This window comes from Macaca mulatta, chromosome X, assembly GCF_049350105.2.
Source record: "Macaca mulatta isolate MMU2019108-1 chromosome X, T2T-MMU8v2.0, whole genome shotgun sequence".
In the NCBI taxonomy this organism is placed as follows: domain Eukaryota; kingdom Metazoa; phylum Chordata; class Mammalia; order Primates; family Cercopithecidae; genus Macaca; species Macaca mulatta.
The window spans coordinates 161,560,141-161,581,965 of NC_133426.1; the positions used below are offsets into that span (position 1 = coordinate 161,560,141).

A 21,825-nucleotide genomic window follows, 5' to 3' on the forward strand; every position below is an offset into this window, starting at 1 on the left:
GTTGTAAGAGTTCTTTATATATGCTAGATACAAGTCCTTTATCAGATATATGATTTGTAAATATTTTCTCCAATTCGGTGTGTTCTTTTTTTTTCACTTTCTTGAGGGTGTCCAAACAAAGTTTTAGATTTTTAAGAAGTACAATTTATCGAGTTTCCATTTTGTTGCTCATGCTTCTGGTGTCATGTCTAAGAATACTTTGCCAAATCCAAGGTCATGAAGATTTACTCATGCTTTCTTCTAAGAGTTTTATAGTTTTTGTTCATTCATTTAGGTTTATGATCTATTTTGTGTTTATTTTTATGCATGGTGTGAGGAAGGGGTTCAAATTCATTCCTTTGCATGTGGATATCCAGCTATCCCAGCACTCTATTGAGGATACTATTCTTTCTCTATGGAATGATTTTGACACTCTGGAAAATCAATTGACCATGGACGTATGGATGTATTTTTGGACTTTCTATTTCTATGTTAATAAAGCTGATTTTTTAAAAAAACAGTAAGGCAGTGATAAAAGATTACACATAAAAAATACAAAGTATGTAAAGAGACAATTCCCAGAAGAGGAAATGAAATGGCCAATACACATTGGTCTATATGTCTCCCTTATGCCAGTATGACACTGTCTTGACTGTTGTAGCTTTGTAGAAAGTTCTGAAATCAGAAAGTGTGAGTCCTCCTACTGTGGAGGATCCAATCTTTTCAAAGATTGTTTTGGTTATTTGGAGCCCTCTGCAATTTCATATGAATTTTAAGAACAGCTTATCAGTTTCTGCAAATAAAGCAGTTGGAATGTTGGTAGGTATTGATTTGACTCTGTAGATCAATTTGGAGAGTATTGCTGTCTTAACAAAATTAAGTGTTTCCATCCATGAGCACAAGATGGATATCATTCCATTTATTTAGGTTTTTAAAAATTGTTTTAACAATGCTTCATAGTGTTCAGTGTATAAGTTTTGTACTTCAAGTGTTTTGTTATTTATGATGCTATTGTGAATGGAATTGTTTTCTTATTTTCATTTTTAGATTGCTCCTTGCAAGTTTATAAAATGCAATTAATTTTTGTATATTGATTTTATATCCTCCAACCTTGCCGAACTTGCTTATTAGTCCTAATAGTTTTTATTTATTTATTTTAAATAGTAAGTTCTGGGATACATGTGCAGAACGTGCAGGTTTGTTGCATAGGTATACACATGCCATGGTGATTTGCTGCACCCATCAACCTGTTATCTACATTAGGTATTTTTTCTAATGCTATCCCTCCCCTACACCCCCACTCCCCAACAGGCCCTGGTGTATGATGTTCCTCTCCCTGTGTCCATGTATTCTCATTGTTCAATTCCACTTATGAATGAGAACATGCGGTGTTTGGTTTTCTGTTCCTGTGTTAGTTTGCTGAGAATGATGGTTTCCAGCTTCATTCATGTCCCTGCAAAGGACATGCACTCAACCTTCTTTATGGCTGCATAGTATTCCATGGTGTATATGTGCCACATTTTCTTTATCCAGTCTATCATTGATGGGCATTTGGGTTGGTTCCAAGTCTTTGTTATTGTGAACAGTGTTGCAATAAACATATGTGTGTATGTGTCTTTATAGTAGAATGATTTATGATTCTTTGGGTATATACCCAGGAATAGGATTGCTGGGTCAAATGGTATTTCTGATTCAAGATCTTTGAGGAATCACCACACTGTCTTCCACAATGGATGAACTAATTTACACACCCACCAACAGTGTAAAAGTGTTCCTATTTCTCCACATCCTCTCTAGTATCTGTTGTTTCCTTTTTTTTTTTTTGAGACAGAGTCTTGCTCCATGGGCCAGGCTGAAGTGCAGTGGCATGATCTCAGCTCACTGCAACCTCCATCTCCTGGGCTCAAGCAGTTATCCTGCCTCAGCCTCCCAAGTAGCTGGGATTACAGGCACGTGCCACTGTTTCCTGACTTTTTAATGATTGCCATTCTAACTGGCATGAGAAGGTATCTCATTGTGGTTTTGATTTGCATTTCTCTAATGACCAGTCAGGCTACCATTGATTTTCTTCACAGAATTAGAAAAAACTACCTTAAATTTCACATGGAACCAAAAAAGAGGTTTGACAGTTTTGTTGTTCTTTTCAAAGAACCAACTTTTGGTTTCATTGATTCTATTGTTAATCTATTCCCTTTGTTTCATTTATCTCTGCCCTAATATTTATTATTTCCTTCCTTTTGCTTGATTTTCTTTTAGTTAGCTCATCTTTTTCCAGTTTCTTAAGTTGTAAGGTTGAGTTATTGATTTGAGATTTTTTTTCTTAATACAGGCACTTACAGCTATACATTTCCCTCTGAGCACTGCTTTATCTGAACCCCATAAGTTTTGGTATCTTTCTTGTGTCATTTTCATTTATCTGAAACTATTTTCTGATTTTCCTTTTGATCTCTTCTTTGACCCATTTGTTATTTATGAGTGTTTTGTTTGATTCTCACATATTTGTGAGTTTCTAATATCTTTTCCCTACTATTGATTTCTAGTTTCATTCCATGTGGTCAGAAAACATACTTTGTATTATTTCTATCCTTTAAAATTTCTTGAGATTTGTTTTTTTGGCATAGTGTATCATCTATTCTGGTAATGCTCCATGTGCACTTGAAAAGAATATATCTTCTGCTGTTTTATATATATATAATATTATATATTAATATATGTTATAATATATATAACATATATATTTAATATATTATATATATAACATATATTATATATATATGTTATGTCTAGTTGGTTTATAAAGACTTAGACGTAAGTCTGCTGTTTCCTTGTTGATCTTCAGTATGGTTGTTCTACATATTATTGGAAATGGAGAATGAAGCCTCCAACTATTCTTGTAGAATGATTTTTCACTTTAGCTGTCAGTTATTGCTTCATATATTTTGGAGCTCTATTGTTAGATGCATATGTTTGTAATTGTTGTATCTTTCTGATAGATTGACCCTTTTATCATTATGAAATGTCCTTTTTTAGTAGCTGTTTTTGTTTTGAGGTCTATTTTTTCTGATATTAGTGTAGTCACTTCAGCTTTCTTGTGGTTGGTGATTGCATGATATATATTTTTCCATCATTTTACTTTCAATCACTTTGTATCTTTGAATATAAAGTGTCTGCTGTAGACAGCATATAGTTGTATCATTCGAAACATCTAGCCATATAATCTTTGTCTTTCTTTAAACCGATTGTTTAATCTGTTCACATTTAATGTTATTTATTGATATAGTGGGATTTATGTCAGCCATTTATTTGTTTTTCTGTATGTCTTAATATTTTTGTTCCTCTAGTCTTCTCTTATTGCTTTCTTTTGCACTAAGCAAATATTTTTTGATGTACCATTTGAGTTTCTTTTTTTTTAATTTATTTTTTATTATTATTATACTTTAAGTTCTAGGGTACATGTGCATAACGTGCAGGTTTGTTACATATGTATACCTGTGCCATGTTGCTGTGCTGCACCCATCAACTTGTCAGCACCCATCAACTCGTCATTTACATCAGGTATAACTCCCAATGCAATCCCTCCCCTCTCCCCCCTCCCCATGATAGGCCCCTGTGTGTGATGTTCCCCTTCCTGAGTCCAAGTGATCTCATTGTTTAGTTCCCACCTATGAGTGAGAACATGCGGTGTTTGGTTTTCTGTTCTTGTGATAGTTTGCTAAGAATGATGGTTTCCAGCTGCATCCATGTCCCTACAAAGGACACAAACTCACCCTTTTTTATGGCTGCATAGTATTCCATGGTGTATATGTGCCACATTTTCTTAATCCAGTCTGTCACTGATGGACATTTGGGTTGATTCCAAGTCTTTGCTATTGTGAATAGTGCCGCGATAAACATATGTGTGCATGTGTCTTTATAGCAGCATGATTTATAATCCTTTGAGTATATACCCAGTAATGGGATGGCTGGGTCATATGGTACATCTAGTTCTAGATCCTTGAGGAATTGCCATACTGTTTTTCATAATGGTTGAACTAGTTTACAATCCCACCAACAGTGTAAAAGTGTTCCTATTTCTCCACATCCTCTCCAGCACCTGTCGTTTCCTGACTTTTTAATGATCGCCATTCTAACTGGTGTGAGATGGTATCTCATTGTGGTTTTGATTTGCATTTCTCTGATGACCAGTGATGATGAGCATTTTTTCATGTGTCTGTTGGCTGTATGAATGTCTTCTTTTGAGAAATGTCTGTTCATATCCTTTGCCCACTTTTTGATGGGGTTGTTTTTTTCTTGTAAATTTGTTTGAGTTCTTTGTAGGTTCTGGATATTAGCCCTTTGTCAGACGAGTAGATTGCAAAAATTTTCTCCCATTCTGTATGATTGTATATTTAGAAAATCCCATTGTCTCAGCCCAAAATCTCCTTAAGCTGATAAGCAACTTCAGCAAAGTCTCAGGATACAAAATTAATGTGCAAAAATCACAAGCATTCATATACACCAGTAACAGACAAACAGAGAGCCAAATCATGAATGAACTTCCATTCACAATTGCTTCAAAGAGAATAAAATACCTAGGAATCCAACTTACAAGGGATGTAAAGGACCTCTTCAAGGAGAACTACAAACCACTGCTCAGTGAAATAAAAGAGGACACAAACAAATGGAAGAACATACCATGCTCATGGATAGGAAGAATCAATATCGTGAAAATGGCCATACTGCCCAAGGTTATTTATAGATTCAGTGCCATTCCCATCAAGCTACCAACGAGTTTCTTCACAGAATTGGAAAAAACTGCTTTAAAGTTCATATGGAACCAAAAAAGAGCCCGCATCTCCAAGACAATCCTAAGTCAAAAGAACAAAGCTGGAGGCATCACGCTACCTGACTTCAAACTATACTACAAGGCTACAATAACCAAAACAGCATGGTACTGGTACCAAAACAGAGATATAGACCAATGGAACAGAACCGAGTCCTCAGAAATAATACCACACATCTACAGCCATCTGATCTTTGACAAACCTGAGAGAAACAAGAAATGGGGAAAGGATTCCCTATTTAATAAATGGTGCTGGGAAAATTGGCTAGCCATAAGTAGAAAGCTGAAACTGGATCCTTTCCTTACTCCTTATACGAAAATTAATTCAAGATGGATTAGAGACTTAAATGTTAGACCTAATACCATAAAAACCCTAGAGGAAAACCTAGTTAGTACCATTCAGGACATAGGCATGGGCAAAGACTTCATGTCTAAAACACCAAAAGCAACGGCAGCAAAAGCCAAAATTGACAAATGGGATCTAATTAAACTAAAGAGCTTCTGCACAGCAAAAGAAACTACCATCAGAGTGAACAGGCAACCATTTGAGTTTCTTAATTCTTGATTAAAATTTTTTCACTATATTTTGAAGTATTTTTTAGTGGTTGCTTTAGAGCTTACCATATATATCCTGACTTATCAGAATCACCTTCAGATTTACACTAGCTTTATTGTAGTGACATATAGAAACATTATTCCTATATAGTTCTTTTATTTATTTATTTATTTTGAGATGGAGTCTAGCTTTGTCACCCACGCTGGAGTGCAGTGGTGCAATCTTAGCTTACTGCAACCTCCAGATCCCAGGTTCAAGCAATTCTCCTGCCTCAGTCTCCCAAGTAGCTGGGACTACTGGCGTGCGCCACCACACCTGGCCAATTTTTGTAGTTTTAGTAGAGACAGGGCTTTACCATGTTGGCCAGGCTACTCCTGACCTCAAATGATCCACTTGCCTGGGCCTACCAAAGTGCTGGGATTACAGGCATGAGCCACCATGCCCGGACTCCTATATAGTTTGATTGTCTTTTCTGTCTTTTTATGGTACTATTATTATGCATATTATGTCTATTAATGTTACAAACCTATCAATACATTGTTATAATTATTGCTTTATCATCTATATTTCCTTATCCCAATATAGCTTTGCTCTCAGCCACCTCTTTTGTGTTGCTTTTGGCAAATATACTGCATTCTATGTTATGGACTGAATAATACATTATATACATATGTTATGGAATTGCTTTGTTAATCAATTAATGGAAAAATATACGTTTATGCAGTCTTTTATAATTACATAATTACTGGTGTTCTGGTTTTTTATTTGTTTCTGTGGATTTGAATGATCATCTGAGATCACTTGCTTTCAGTCTGAATAACTTCCTTCAGTATTTCTTGTAAGGTGGATATGCCAGCAACAAATTCTTCAGTTTTTGTTTGTTTATCTGGGAATGTCTTTACTTGTTTTCTTTTTCTGAATGATAGCTTTGTTGGATATAAAATTCTTGGGTGACTTTTTTTCTTTGATCACTTTGAATATGTTACCTCATTGTTTTTGGCCTCCATCGTTTCTGCTGAGAAGTCATTTGTTAATCTTATTAGGGTTCCCTTGTAAGTGATAAATCATTTTTTCCCAATTTTCATTTTTTATTTTTAAGTATTATGGGTACAAAATAGTTGTATATATTTATGGGTTACATGTGGTGTTTTGATACAGGCATCCAATGTGTAATGATTGAATCAGGGTAATTGGGGTATCCAACACCTCAAGCCCTTATCATTTCTTTGTGATAGGAACATTAGAATTCTACTATTTTAGTTATTTTGAAATACATAATAAATTAGTGTTAACTGTAGTCACCCTATTGTGCTACTGAAGAATAGATGTTATTCATTCTATCTAACCATCCCCACTTTATTCTTTTCCCACTACCCTTCCCACCCTCTGGAAAACATCATTCCACTCTCTATCTCCATTAGTTCAATTTTGTTTTAGTGCTCACATATGAGTGAGAACATGAGATTTTTGTCTTTCTGTGCCTGGCTTATTTCACTTAATGTAATATACTCCAGTTCTATTCATGTTGTTGCAAATGACAAGATTTCATTCTTTCTTATAACCAAATAATATTTCATTGTGTACCTGTCAGATATTTTAAAAATTCATTCATCTGTTGATGAACACTTAGGTTGCTTCTGTATCTTGGCTATTGTGAATAGTGTTGCAATAAACATGGGAGTGCAGATATTTCCTCAATATATTGATTTTCTTTCTTTTGGATATATACCTAACAGTGAGACTGCTGGATCATATGGTAGTTCTATTTTTATTTTTTTAGGAACCACCATACTGTTCTCCATAGTGGTTGTATTAATTTATATTCCTATCAACAGTGTAGAAGGCTCCCCCTTTTTCACCATCTTCACCAGCATTTGTTATTGCCCATCTTTTGCATAAAAGCCATTTTAACTGGCGTTAGATGATATCTCATTGTAGTTTTGATTTGCATTTCTCTGATGATTAGTGATGTTGAGCACTTTTTTTCATATACCTGTTTGCCATTTATATGTCTTCTTTTGAGAAACATTTATTCAGATCTTTTACCCATTTTTAAATTGGACTATTTGTTTTTTTCCTATTGAATTGTTTGAGCTCCTTATATATTCTGGTTGTTAATCTCTTGTCAAATGAGTATTCTTAAATACTTTCTCCCATTCTATGTCACTTTGCTGATTGTTTCCTTTGCTGTGCAGAAGCTCGTTAGTTCGATGTGATCCCATTTGTCCATTTTTGCTTTGCTTGCCTGTGCTTTTGAGGTCTTAACTCAAGAAATCTTTGCCCAGACCAATGCCCTGGTATGTTTCCCCAATGTCTTCTTGTAGTAGTTTCATAATTTCAGGTCTCAGATTTAATTATTTAACCTATTTTGATTTGATTCTTGTATATGGAGTAGTTTCATTTTTCTGCAAATGGATATCCAGTTTTCCCAACACCATTTATTGAAGAGACTGTCCTTTTCCCAATGTATGTTATTGGCACTTTTATCAAAAATGAGTTGACTGTAAATGCATGGATTTATTTCTGGATTTTCTTTTCTGTTCTGTTGGTCAGTGTGTCTGCTTTTATGACAGTACCTTGCTATTTTGGTTACTATAGCTCTGCAGTATAATTTGAAGTCAGGTACTGTGATTCCTCCAGTTTTGTTCTTTTTCCCAGGATGGCTTTTGTTATTCTGGGTCTTTTATGGTTTAACATAAATTTTAGAATTATTTTTTCTATTTCTGTGAAGATGTTACTGGAATTTTGATAGTGATTGCATTGAATCTGTAGATTGCTTTGGGTAGTATGGATATCTTAACAATATTTATTCTTCCAAACCATGAATATGCAATATCCTTTCTTTTTTTCTTTCTTTCATCAATGTTTTGTCAATGTTTTACAGTTTTCATAGTAGATATTTTTCACTTCTTTGGTCAAGTTTATTCCTTTGGTCAAGTTTATTATTTTATTTTTAGCTATTATAAATGGGATTACTGTTTTGGTTTCTTTTTCAGGTAGTTTGCTCTTGGCATATGCTACTGACTTTTGTATGTATTATTTTGTATTCTGCAACTTTACTGAATTTGCTTATTAGTTCTAACAGTTTTTGTGGACTCATTAGGTTTTTGTAAATATAAGATTATATCATCTGCAAACAAGGATAATTTGACTTCTTCTTTCCCAATTTGAATATCTTTTATTGCCTTCTCTTGTCTAATTTCTTTGGCTAGGATTTTTAGCACTGTGTTGAATAACAGTGGTGAAAGTGGGTATCCTTGTCTTGTTCCCAATCTTAGGAAGAAAGGCTTTTAGTTTTCCCCTGTTCAATATACTAGCTATGAGTTTGTTGTATAAGGCATTATCATATTGAGGTATGTTCCTTGTACACCCAGTTTTTGAGAGTTTTTATTATAAAGTGATGTTAAATTTTATTGAATGTGTTTTCAGCATCAATTGAAATGATCAGATGGTTTTTGATCTTTCATTCTGTTGATATGATGTATCACATTTATTTATTTTCATATGTTGAATCATCCTTGCATTCCTCGTCTTTTGTATTTGCATATTCAGCTATCACCTTCAACTTACTATGTCCAAAACTGGTCTCTATATTCTATCCCTCTCTGCCACCAACAAAACTAGCCAGAAGTCAATCTGCTTTCCCAATATCTGTTATTGTTCAAGTTATCCCTCTGGTTCAGCAAAATAAGTAAGTACAATTACAGGGTATATTGAGGAATGGATGAGTAATGCTATGTGAGGATACAGGTACATTTATAACAGGGCAACTTCTGATCTGAGTTTTGAAGAATAAGAGGGGTGGCACAGCAAAAATATCATAGACTAGTGATCAAAAGCATAGACTGTGGAGTCAGATGGCCTAGATTCAAATATCAGCTATACTGATATCACTTACTAACTGAATGACCTTGAATCGTTTGTTAACCTCTCTTTGCCTCAATTTTATCATCTACAAATAGCTTTTCTCTTGTCTCAGCACCATTTCTTAAAAGGCCCATATTTGCTCCAGAGATTGAAGATGCTGTCTATCCTAAACTAAATTTTCATACCAAATGACCTACTTAGGAACTTTCTATTTATTTCACGAGTCTATTTGTCTATTTGTACACTAGCACTACACTGTTTTACTTAAAGACACTTTATTGTATATTTTAATGTCTGGTAGGGCTAATTCCTCCTCATGATTTTTCTTTTTTAGTGTTTTCCTGGCTATTCTTTCATGTTTCTTTTTTCATATGAACTTAGTTTTGGCATATATAAGTCCATAAAGAAGCTTGTTGGTATTTTTGTTGTGTTTGCAATACATTTATAAGTTAACTTATGGAGAACTGATGTATTATGTAGTTGAGTCATCCTGTCCAAGAACCAAAGGAGGCCTTTCCATATGCTTAAGTTTTAATGTGTGCCTTTCAGGAGTGTTTAAGCTTCTTTTTGTATAGGTTTTATATATTTCCTGTTGTTTATTTTTAAATATTTTATCTTCTTTGCTGTTATTGTAAGTGGTGTTTTCTCTACTATACATCCTCTAACTGGTTACATATATATAGTACCATTAGTCTATGTGTCTGTTTTTGTATCAGTACCATGCTGTTTTCGTTGCTGTTGCCTTATAGTATAGTTTGAAGTCTCCGTGATCTTTTAAAAACCCAGACCCCAGTCTAATCCTAACCACTCTAAACATGAGAAAAAATCAGAATAATCCGAATTGAGAGATATTCTACAAAATCATTGACCAGTACTTCTGAAAATAGTCAAGATCATTAAAAATATGGAACATTTGAGAAAGTGTCACAAACCAGAGAAGGCTAAGGAAACACGATGACTAAAAATAATGTGGTACCTAGATGGTGTCCCAGAACAAAGAATTAGGGAAAAAGTAGTTAAATTTGATTAAAGTAGAGACTTTAGTTAATAGTAATGTACCAATGTTGTTTCCTTAGTTTTTACAAATGTGCCAAGATTATATAAGATGTTAACAATAAAAGAAACTGGGTGAGGGGGATACAGAACTCTCTGTACTATCTTTGCAACTTTTTGTAAATGTAAAAATATTACAAAATAAAGTTTATTTTAATAAAAATGATGTGTTTGTGGATTTATGTCAGTATTTGACAGTACCCATTCATTAAGGAATATATTTTGAAAAATGAAATCTGTGAAATCTCATTATAGATCAGCATTAACAGATAAACATTTGAATTGATTTTGAAGATAGGAAACACTAACTTAATGTTTTCCCAAGAAAGAATTGTAGCTTTCTCATTAGTAGACCCATATTATAAAAGATTGTGTTTGATTGTTATTATATTTTGAATTTCATCAATAAGAATTTTGTGGAATTTTAAAACTTTCTTATGATATAGGCATCTACATAATATTCTTAATTTTGTCTCTTGACCCATCAAGTTAAAAATATTATTCTTTATTTCTCTGTAGAAGATTGCCAACTCCTGCAGAGTTGCCAATCCCTAAAGAATGATAAACGTCTCTCAAAAAATAACAAATATATATATATATATGCTGGCATGGATGCAGTGAAAAGGGAGGACTTAATACACTATTGGTGGGAATGTAAACTAGTACAATCACTACAGAAGACCGTATGGAGATTTCTCAGAGAACTAAAAGTAGATCTGCCAGTGAGTCCAGTAATCCTGCTACTGGGTATCTACCCAAAGGAAAAGAAGTCACTATATAAAAAGATACCTGCATTTTTATGTTTATCACAGCATAATTTACAATTAAAAAGATGTGGAATCAACCTAAGTTCCTAAGTGTCTATCAGCTGATGAGTAGATAAGGAAAATAGTATATATATATATTATATGTGATATATATATGTGAGATTCTATCTATCTATCTATCTATCTATCTATCTATCTATCTATCTATCTATCATCTATCTATCACCATGGAATACTACTCAGCCATAAAAAAAATGAAATAATGTGTTTTGCAACAACTTGGATTAAACTGGAGGCCATTATCCTAAGTGAAGTAACTCAGGAATGGAAAATCAAATACTACATGTTCTCACTTGCAAGTGTGGGCTAAGTGATGGGTATGTAAAGGTTTACACAATGGTATAACGGACATTGGAGTCTCAGAAGTGAGGGAGGGCTGGAGGGAGGTGAAGGATAAAAAATACCAGCTGTTGGGTACAATGCACACTACTCAAGTGACAGATACACTTAAAGCCCAGACTTCACTGCTATACAATTCACCCATGTAACCAAAAACCATTTGTATCCCTAAAGCTATTGAAATATAAATAAATTAATGAGAGATTAAACAGATGACCTACAGAATTGAAGAAAATATTTTCAAACTATCTCATAATGGTCTCATATCTGTAATCTATAAGGAACTTACATAATTCAACAAGCAAAAACCAAATAACCAAATTAAAAAGTGGGCAAACGATATGAACAGACACTTCTCAAAAGAAGACATACGGTTGGGCGCAGTGGCTCATGCCTGTAATCCCAGCACTTTGTGAGGCTAAGGCAAGTAGATCGCGAGGTCAGGAATTTGAGACCAGCCTGGCCAATATGGTGAAACCCCATCTCTCCTAAAAATACAAAAGTTAGCCGGGCATGGTGGCATGCTCCTATAGTCCCAGCTACTTGGGAGGCTGAGGCAGAAGAATCGCTTGAACCCAGGAAGTGGAGGTTGCAGTGAGCTGAGATTGCACCATTGCACTCCAGCCTGGGTAATAGAGCAAGACTCTGTCTCAAAAAAAAAAAAAAAAAAAAAAAAAAAAAAAAAAAAAGGATACATATGGCCAACAATCATATGAAAAAAAGCTCAACATCACTGATCATTAGAGAAAAATCAAAACCACAATGAGATACCATCTCACACCAGTCAGAATGGCTATTACTAAAAAGTCAAATAACAGATGCTGGCAAGGCTGTGGAAAAAAGGGAATGTTTATACACTGCTGATGGGAATGTAAATTAGTTCAGCCACAGTGGAAAGCAGCTTAAAGATTTATCAAAGAACTAAAACAAGCTACCATTCGACCCAGCAAACCCATTACTGGGTATCTACCCAAAGGAAAATTAATCATTTTACCAAAAAGATACTGCACTTGTATATTCACGATAGTACTATCTACAATAGTAAAGACATGAAATCAACCTAAGTATCCATCAACAGAGGATTGGATAAATAAAATGTGGTACGTATATACCTACATCAAATACTATGCTGCCACAAAAAAGAATGAAATCATGTCCTTTGCAGCAACATGGATGCAGCTGGAGACTGTTATCGTACGTGAATTAACGCAGAAACAGAAAACAAAATACCACATGTTCTCACTTATAAGTGGGAGCTAAATAGTGGGTACACATGGACACAATGAAGGGAACAATAGACACTGGGACCCACTGGAGTGGGCAGGAAGGAAGGGAGGCAAGGGTTGAAAAACTACCTATTGGCTACTATGCTCACTACCTGGTGATGGGATCATTCATACTTAAAAACAGAGCATCATGCATATACCCATGTAACAAACATGCACATGTAACCACTGAATTGAAAATAAAAGTTGAAATTATAAAAAATGGAACCTGAGGCTTAGATTGGTCAAGTCACTTGCCCAATGTTACCACGATTTTAAGCAGATGTTTTGACACCTTCTCTACTAGTGTTTCATCATGTCAAAAGGACAAGAACAAAGTCTCAACATTTTCTGGTTTCCTTCACAACATTACATCACATCTCATTCATAATATGTGTTCGATTAATTTTGCCAGTTAATTAAAAAGTATATGACACTTGAACATTGGGTAATTTTAGAAGTATTCTAGATCAGAATTTGAACATTTCAACAGTAAGGAGAAAGGAATAAACTCACGATGAACACGAATCTTAGTTTCTACTTCTTTTTTTTTTTTCTTTGCCAGCCTTCTGATATTGATTAGAAAGTTTTAATTAGCAGGAACATGGCCACAAAACAAACAATATGATGGTAACAGTGAAGAATAATTCATTGGAGGTACTGTGCTGTAAATAACTGAGAATTGACTACAAAGAAGAAAGTATTTCTTTAAAACCTGTCCTTTGGGATAAGAATTCTCAAATCACTTTGTTTTTCTCGTAAAGATCAGAGGTAAACTGCTATTTTCATCACATATATCAAGGATACAAACTATCAATGTGGCTTGTCTGTTGATATTGACTTTGATCATGTGTTTTGAGGTAGTGTTTGCCAGGTTTCTCTACTGCAAAGTTACTCATCCCCATACAAACTGTCATACTCTACTCTTTAGAAGCAAGTCATTAAGTACAGCTCATACTCTAAGCTTAAGAACTGAAGCTCCACCAGCTTGAGTGGGAAAGATCTACATACACTATTTGGAAGTCCTCTGTAATGGGAGATTTACCTCTTTTCCTCCATTTATTTATTTAGTCATTTGTTTCCCTATGGACTTATCTATTTTATACTTTGTGTTATAATCTAATACTGCAATACAGACAAACCTCAGCTTATGACCATTTGGCTTACTTACAAATTTTCAAGTTTATGGTGGGTTTATTGGGATGTAATTGCATGGTAAGCTGAGGAGCATCTGGACTTATGGTTTGACTTACGATTTTTTGACTTTATGATGGGTTTGTTGGGGTATTAAATGCCTTTTCAACTTATAATATTTCTAACTTATGATGGGTTTATCAAGTCATAGCCCCATCAGAAGGTGAGGAGTATCTATATCTTATTGCTGAAATTTTTCCAAATTTGGCAATCTTTCAGGATGACTCCTCTATCCCTTTGCCATGCCCTCATCTTTTTTTTTTTTTTTAAATTCCTTACTTTCTGGTACTATGAGATTCTCCAGGTCCATCTCATATTTCCCCTGTCCTGGTCGTAGAATCAGTTATTTCTCCAAGGAGCTCTAGTTCCTTTTATTGGAGAATGATATTAGAATCCAAGGTCTTAGCACTGGGTGTGCTAGTTGCTACTAGGGTACTATTGCTTCCAGGCCCTCTCAGGACACAGGGCTAGGAAATATACATATGTATACTGCCTCATGTACATACACATGTGTAATTATTTTTGTATCTATTCACTTCTGTCAATATTAAGTTAAACGTGAGTACATACTGATGTCTCTGAATTGAATCCAGTACCACATAGTTCATCCTAGCCTTCTTTTCTTGATTATTTGTACTTCCCACCTATAGATCATTTACTTATTTTTTCAATCTTAGTATACATGTATGGCTGTTTCAGAATTGTCTACACCTATCTCCTTGAGAAACAACTTTGCCAATTAGAGTGTAATGTTTATGTATAGTTTCTTTATATTTTGTTTTATATTTTCCAGAAGAAACACTGTTTCACAAAGTTACTTTGAGACTATATGGTCTTTTAAAGTTTGGTAGAATTTCCCTGTGAAACTCTCTTCTTTGATACTTTTTAAAAAATGTTCTCTGTTTCTTCTATGAAGATTGATCTCTTTAATTTTTATATCTCTAATAAAGTTGTTTGTGGTAATCATTACTTTCCTAGGAAATTATCTCTATTATCTAGATTTTCAAATTTATTTGCATAGAGGTGTGCAAAGTAGTCTCTTATAAAGTCTTAAATTTCTTCTAATAGTTATTTCCCCATTCTTTATTTGCATATTTTTGCTTTCTCTGTTTTATTTTGATTAATGTAGCTAGTGGTTTGTCTATATTATCAATCTTTTAAAAAATAAGGATTTTGATTCATTAACTAGGTGTATGCTATTTCGATTCTCTTTTGTTAATTCTTACTTTTTTTGTTAATTTCTTGTGTTCTTTTACTTAATTTGTTGTACTTATTATAAGTTTCTTTTTGTTTTTTGCTGGTGCTCTACCAACATCCCTTTGGACATTTTTTTAAAGTTGTGTTAAAAACACATAGCTTAAAACTCATCATCTTAACTATTTTGAAGCAGAGAGTTGAGAAGTGTTAAGTATATTCACATTGTTGTGCACATTTTAAATATTTTTGTTAGCTCAATATTTAATCAATTTATTTTCAATCTTTTATTTTTACTAATAGCAGTGTTTAGTGTTATAAAATTTCCTCTGATCACTGCTTTATATTTATCCCATGGATTCTGATATGAAGTGTTTACATCATCATTATTTGTTTTAGAGGTACTGTAGTTTTGGTTTATATTTTTCCTTTAAACCAAGAGTTGTTTAATTGAAGGTTTCTAAAATTTATTTTAAAATGTATAATGGGCACATAATTGTACATATATATGGGATACAATGTGGTGTTTCAATGCATGTATACACAGTATCATGAACAAATAGGTGTGATGACCATATCCATCATAATAAACATTTGTTATTTCTTTGTGGTGACAACACTTAAAATCTGCTTTTCTAGCTATCTTGAAATATATGCTACATTATTATTTGCTATAGTCACCCAACTGTGGTGAATACCAAAATTTATTCTTCCTAAGTGTAACTTTATACCCATTGACCAACATCTTTCAGTGCCTCTGCCTTCTTTCTCTGCCCAGCCCCTGGTAACCACGATTCTACCCTCTACTTGTGTGACATCAACTTTTTAAAATTCCACATATGAGTGAGATCATGTGGTGTTTGTCTTTCTGTGCCTGGCTTATTTCATTTAACATTTCAAATGTATTCTATCAATTGTAACTTGCTAGTATATTGCATGTATTCTGAAATATGCTGATGAGAGGATGTATCTCAAAGGTTATCAACATGATTGCATTTCTCTGCCACCTAACCATACACTATACATTTATCTTGACTCTGTGGTTTTCAAGGACAGTACTTTGAACTTGCTCATTGCCTTACTTTTCTTTGAACCTATTAAAACGCTACTTCATTTAAATTTTATCTAAACTCCACCTTTCCACCAAAACCTAAAATAACCCCATATTTTCCTTTTTAGATGCTGCACTTATGCTTGTGTTTCTCCTTTGAGGGAGCAGTAGTTTAGTTCAGCTTTTGTTTCCAGATTTGAATGATTTAAGAGTACTTTAACAAGTGAATCTGAATATGTATAGTAATGTAACATTTTAACTTTTGCAGAAAGTTTTATAATTATCTAACGACTGTTTACCTTATCCTTTTATGGACAACAACAAGACCTTTTGGTCAGTCACATTTCTTATTTTCCTTTTCATTTGTATGAATAAAAGATTCAGTTGACTTTGTTTCTGGTTTTTTAAAATTATGTTTTATTTAATGAGTGCTTCTTCATTTAAAAATAATATAATCTGGTCACAAAGGCTACATTCTCATCTCTGGCCATGAGATGGTCATAGTTCTAGGCGTCAAATGCTGTTCTACGACCAATTGATCTTGATCTCTTCCTAGAGCTGATTTTAAAAATCATTCTTTTAGAATCTGCCTCTCTGATATGCTCACTCTGAATTTGTTATTTGTATCAGAAATAAACTCATGTATATATTAAACTAGCAAAAATGTGGAATTATTTTAGCAATTTGTATGGAAATGTTTCTAAGGAGCAGGGTGAGATTGTACCTCTACTTATGACATTTATAACTGCAGACATCTATTTAGCTTATATGTATGCATTCCAGGAATTCAAGCAAAGGGCAAAAGATCGTGATGCTTTCCATGTCATTCAGGATTGCAGTGGTTTGCCATACAAATAAAGAAAATTAAGTAAAAGTGGGAAGACCTGTAAAATACAGTGGACAGATTGTTTATGGCTAACAGAAAATACAGAGTTCCTTTTCATAAGAGAGTTGGACAGAAGAAACAGTATTTTTCATATTCTTATTTGCAAAAACTTTTCTAATATGTCATTAAGTAAAATCTGATCACAAATACAGCCTTTTCTCCTGTAAGAGCTGTCCTAACTCTTCTGTTTAGCTACACTTGCATAAGTATTTTCAATTTCTTTGTCTTCAGGACACGTGTAGGTAAATTCTTCACGGGCATAGGCATTGTGGAGATAACGCCAGACTCCTGAGAATTCTGCTGGAATGTCAAAGTCACGATATTTCTTGGCAGCAACCTAGAATTTTGCAAAAAAAAAGAGGAAAAAGAAAGGCATCAGTAATATGTCTACTATGTAGAAATATATCTCAGAAGTCAAGATTATCAAAGGCATCTTATCGACACAAAAAGCACTATAAAATAAACTATGAAGTAGACTCGAATCTTGGACTATTTTGATGTTTTGTCTACAAATGTTGACAAAACCATATGCTTACAATCATGTTTATATTGATTCCATATTTAATTATGACTATATTTAGTGAAAGGAAGCACAGAAAATGAGCACATATCCACCACCACTAGACTAAGAGTTTATTTAGAGTCTTGTCTTATTTCTTTACGTATTCTCTGTGTTTGGCATAGGACTCAGAGAGTATATTCTGCATAAGTCTGTGCAATAAATATTTGTTAAATTTATGATTAATTCATCATAATATGAATAGCCCAAATTGGTTATTCCCTATTATGATCTAGGCACTGTTCTAAGCATTTTAAATGCTTTAATTTATTTAATTCTCTTAACAATTCTGTAAAATAGGTAATATTATTATCCTTTATAAAATAAAGACAAGACAGTGGAAAATACCTTCTGATTTAGAAAGAAAGAAACAAGTTTTGGCCGGGCGCGGTGGCTCATGCCTGTAATTCTAGCACTTTGGGAGGTCAAGGCAGGCGGATCACTTGAGCCCAGGAGTTCAAGACCAGCCTGCGCAACATGGTGAAACCCTGTCTCTACAAAAAGTACAAAAAATTAGCCAGGTGTAGTGGCATGCACCTGTAGTCTCAGCTACTCAAGAGGCTGGGGTGGGAAGACTGCTTGAGCCTTGGAGGTGGGGGTTGCAATAAGCCTTGATCATGCCACTGCACTCCAACCTGGGTGACAGAGCAAGATCCTATCTCAAAAAAGAAAAAGAAAAAAAGAAACAAGTTTTAATACTTCCCAGAAGAGATCATTATGGATTTTCTGTCTAAAGAGAAAAAAGAGATGTAGATACTACACATGATGATGATGATGATAATGACAAAGCTATAATATAATAATACTGCACTGGAAGGTCACTGTGCTTTGTGCTGGCAACTGGCAAACCCCTCCCACCCATTCAGCCTGCCCTATAAAGACTTACTTTAATAATGTTCAGCTTGGGTAACAAGCTACAATCAGCCAGTGTTAGCTGATCCCCATCCAAGAATAGTCTTCTGGAAACTGTGGGTTCCTCAGCACTGTCTGGATCAATTTCATCCAGAAGTGGGGTGTTTAAGTAGTCATCCAGACGCTTGAATTCTTTGAGCAGAGATTTTTCAAAATCTGAGGCAATGAAGGACTTGTAAATGTATTGTCTTTTGACTAAATACAGTCTAAATATGCTTTCCTCACATTTAGACACCTCTATCTATACATACTGCTTACACTGGCTCTTCAACATCTAGTTAACTATTTAGAATGCTCAACTACTCACTGATACGACAAAGTAAGATCAAATAGTGAGTGTAAATCTTTTGGGCTTTTCTTAGGGAGGTGCATTGTCAGGAGAGTAAAAGAAAGAAAAGTGATACATGTTATCCAACTCAGAAGAGTTAGAAAGTGAAAGAAAAAACACAGTTCTTGTGACTCAGAGGACAATAAACCTATTTAAGAATGTTCATGGGAAATGGTAGGTGCTACAGTTTAAGAAACCTTAAAGGTACACCGTCTTGCAGTTAGTTCACATCTGGTAATTGCTATATTGAATCTTGAGTTCTAAATCTAATAAAACTTCATGCAAGGGAATTTCAGAGGAGAGAACAGACAATGAGGGGAAGACTAGGCTAGTCCCCCAAATATACTATATATTCAGGAAAATTCTATTTTTGCTGAGTGAGAGTATGAAAAGTGAAGAAAAATGGAGATTTAAAGAAAGGTATCTTACTCTTATTTGCCTCCTTTTGTGTATTCTTAATGTATGCAGAAAACTTGGCAAAGAGGTTACAGCCCACATCAAAAGACTCCTTGTACTTGGGACTCAGGTGAGGGTACCTTAAAAAGAAACACGAGTCAACTATCATTTGCACATAACATGACAGAGACCAGGTGCCCTAGCTTGCACTATACTGAAAATGGAAGTTCTGGAAAATTGCGCTGGAAACTAAACACCCTTAGAAGTCTCTCAGTAGAAGTTTATATTTTTTTCCAATCTCAGAACACTTTAGTTTCTAAAGTTCACAGGGAAATCAGTTGTCTGGAATCCAAAGCTCATTTATCTATTTCGGCTGGGCGCAGTGGCTCACGCCTGTAATCCCAGCACTTTGGGAGGCTGAGGTGGCTGGATCACCTGAGGTCAGGAGTTTGAGACCAGTCTGGCTAACATGGTGAAACCCCGCCTCTACTAAAAACACAAACATTAGCTGGGCGTGGTAGTGGGCGCCTGTAGTCCTAGCTACTCAGGGGGCTGAGGTAGGAGAACTGCTTGAAGTTGGCAGGTGGAGGTTGCAGTGAGCTGAGATCGTGCCATTGCACTCCAGCCTGGGGGACAAAAGTGAAACTCAGTCTCAATAAAAAAGAAAAGAAAAAGAAAACTATGATTTCAAATATTGCAACTTATAAAACAAATGATGGAATAAATTGGATGGAGAAAATGGGAAAAAAGTAGCCAAGATATCCTCTCTTAGTAATACAAAGCTCAGTTAGCATAATTAAATAAAATAATGTAATAATATAATTCGCCACACTAACAAATGCAATAAGAAAACCTATATGATAATGACTAGATGTGGAAAAGTATTCAAGAAAAAATCAGCACCTCATGGAGATATCTGTGCTCCCATGTTCACTGCAGCGTTACTCACAAAAGTCAACATATAGAAACAACCTAAGTTCCCATCAATACATGAATGGATATAGAAATTGTGATATATATATGTATACTAGAATATGAATCAGCCTTAAAAATAATGAAATCCTGTCATTTGCAACAACATGGATGAACCTGGATGACATTGTGGTAAGTGAAATAAGCCAGGCACAGAAAGACAAATACTCTATGATCTCACTTACGTGTGGCTTCTTTAAAAGGTCAAATATATAGAAAAAAGAATAGAGCAGTGATTACCACGGACAGTGGGGGGAGGAAATAGGGAGATGTAGGTCGAAGGGTACAAAGTTACAGTTATGTAGAATGAGTAAGTCTAGAGATGTAATGTATAATATGAAGACTAATAATATTGCATACTGAAAATTTGCAAAGGATAGATTTTCGGTGCTCTTACCATATAAAAAGGGTAACTATATGAAGCGATGGATATGTTAATTTGCTTGACTGTAGTAATCATTGCACTATGTATATGTATATCAAGACATCATGTGATATACCTTAAATATATACAATACAAACAAAGGCTAAAACACTCAATTCCTTTTCATAACACAAAAAACTCACTGCAAGCTAGAAGTGGTCAGGTCAAAAACTTAGGTATCTAACCTGATTCCTCTCTTTCCCTCTAACTTGACATTTGATCTATCAGCAACTCTGGTCAGCTTACCTTTCAAAATGTATCCAGAATCTGTCCACCTCCCCTGCCCCTGCCCAGTTCAAAGCCTATATTACTGTAACATCCTCCTGACTATTATCCCTACTCCCATACTTGTCCCTCATACACCTGGAATATTCTCCACCCATAGACAGAGCAATCATGTTAAAATGTAAGTCATATCATGCCTTTCCCCTACTCATTATCCTGCAATGTCCTCATCTCAGAGTTAGAGCCCAAGTACTCATAGTGGTCTACAAGAACCCACATGATATGAGCCACCTTCTTTCCCACCCAATTAACCACCCAGAAGCCAGAGTGATGGCTTTCCCCTACTCAGTACTCTGCAATTGTCTTATCTTATTGAGTCACAGCCTAATTCATTACAGTAGCCTATAAGGACCCACATGATATGATCCCACCTTACCTCTCTTCTCTCATATCCCTCACTCGCTCAATTATGACACAGACTTTCTTGCTATCATTCAAATAGGCCTGGAAAGCTCCTGCCCCAGAGCCTTTTAACTTGGTCTGCCCTTAGATGAGGGAGACATATGCATTTTCTCTCACATATGTGCATGCCTTGCTCCCACTTTTCCTTCAGGTCTTTTTCATGGGTATCTCTTTCTAGTGAAGCCTTTCTCTGGACGCTCAATGTAACACTGCAACGTCACTCCTTTCCATAATATCACTACTTCTCTCTTTTGCTTTATTTTTCTCTTTAGCAGGACAGTTTTAAATTACCTGTGTTATGCCTTCCCCAACCCCAGGCAACACAGTATGGAGAGAGATGCCCTTTCTTTGGGAGAAGAAGAAGTAAGTGAACACCAGACTTTGCCTTAGACCCAAACACTGAGCCCAAAAAGTCTAGCCCTGGACAGGCCATGATTACCCCAGACTTTAGGCTGGTCCCCACAGACTTGGGCACTAGGCCAGCCCTTGTAGCCCCAATGTCCAGGCCATCCCT

General features: G+C 35.0%; 1 protein-coding gene across 2 annotated transcripts in view; it reads right to left on the reverse strand.

The window, feature by feature from the left end:
- Positions 1-15,546: 15,546 nt before the first annotated feature.
- The window catches only part of CLIC2 (chloride intracellular channel 2), a 37,914-nt gene continuing 31,635 nt past the window's right edge, over positions 15,547-21,825 (reverse strand). Inside the window, exons 4-6 of one of the 2 annotated variants that reach the window (XR_013412565.1) lie at positions 19,262-19,368; positions 18,355-18,660; positions 15,547-17,539 (exon numbers count right to left, since the gene is read on the reverse strand). Coding sequence is in view for 1 of the 2 variants with exons in the window: in NM_001266882.2 (NP_001253811.1) it covers positions 17,209-17,370; positions 18,479-18,660; positions 19,262-19,368 (451 nt within the window). In the remaining variant the exon portion in view is untranslated. The remainder of the gene's footprint in view (positions 17,540-18,354; positions 18,661-19,261; positions 19,369-21,825) is intronic. The other variant, NM_001266882.2, reaches the window with a different exon arrangement.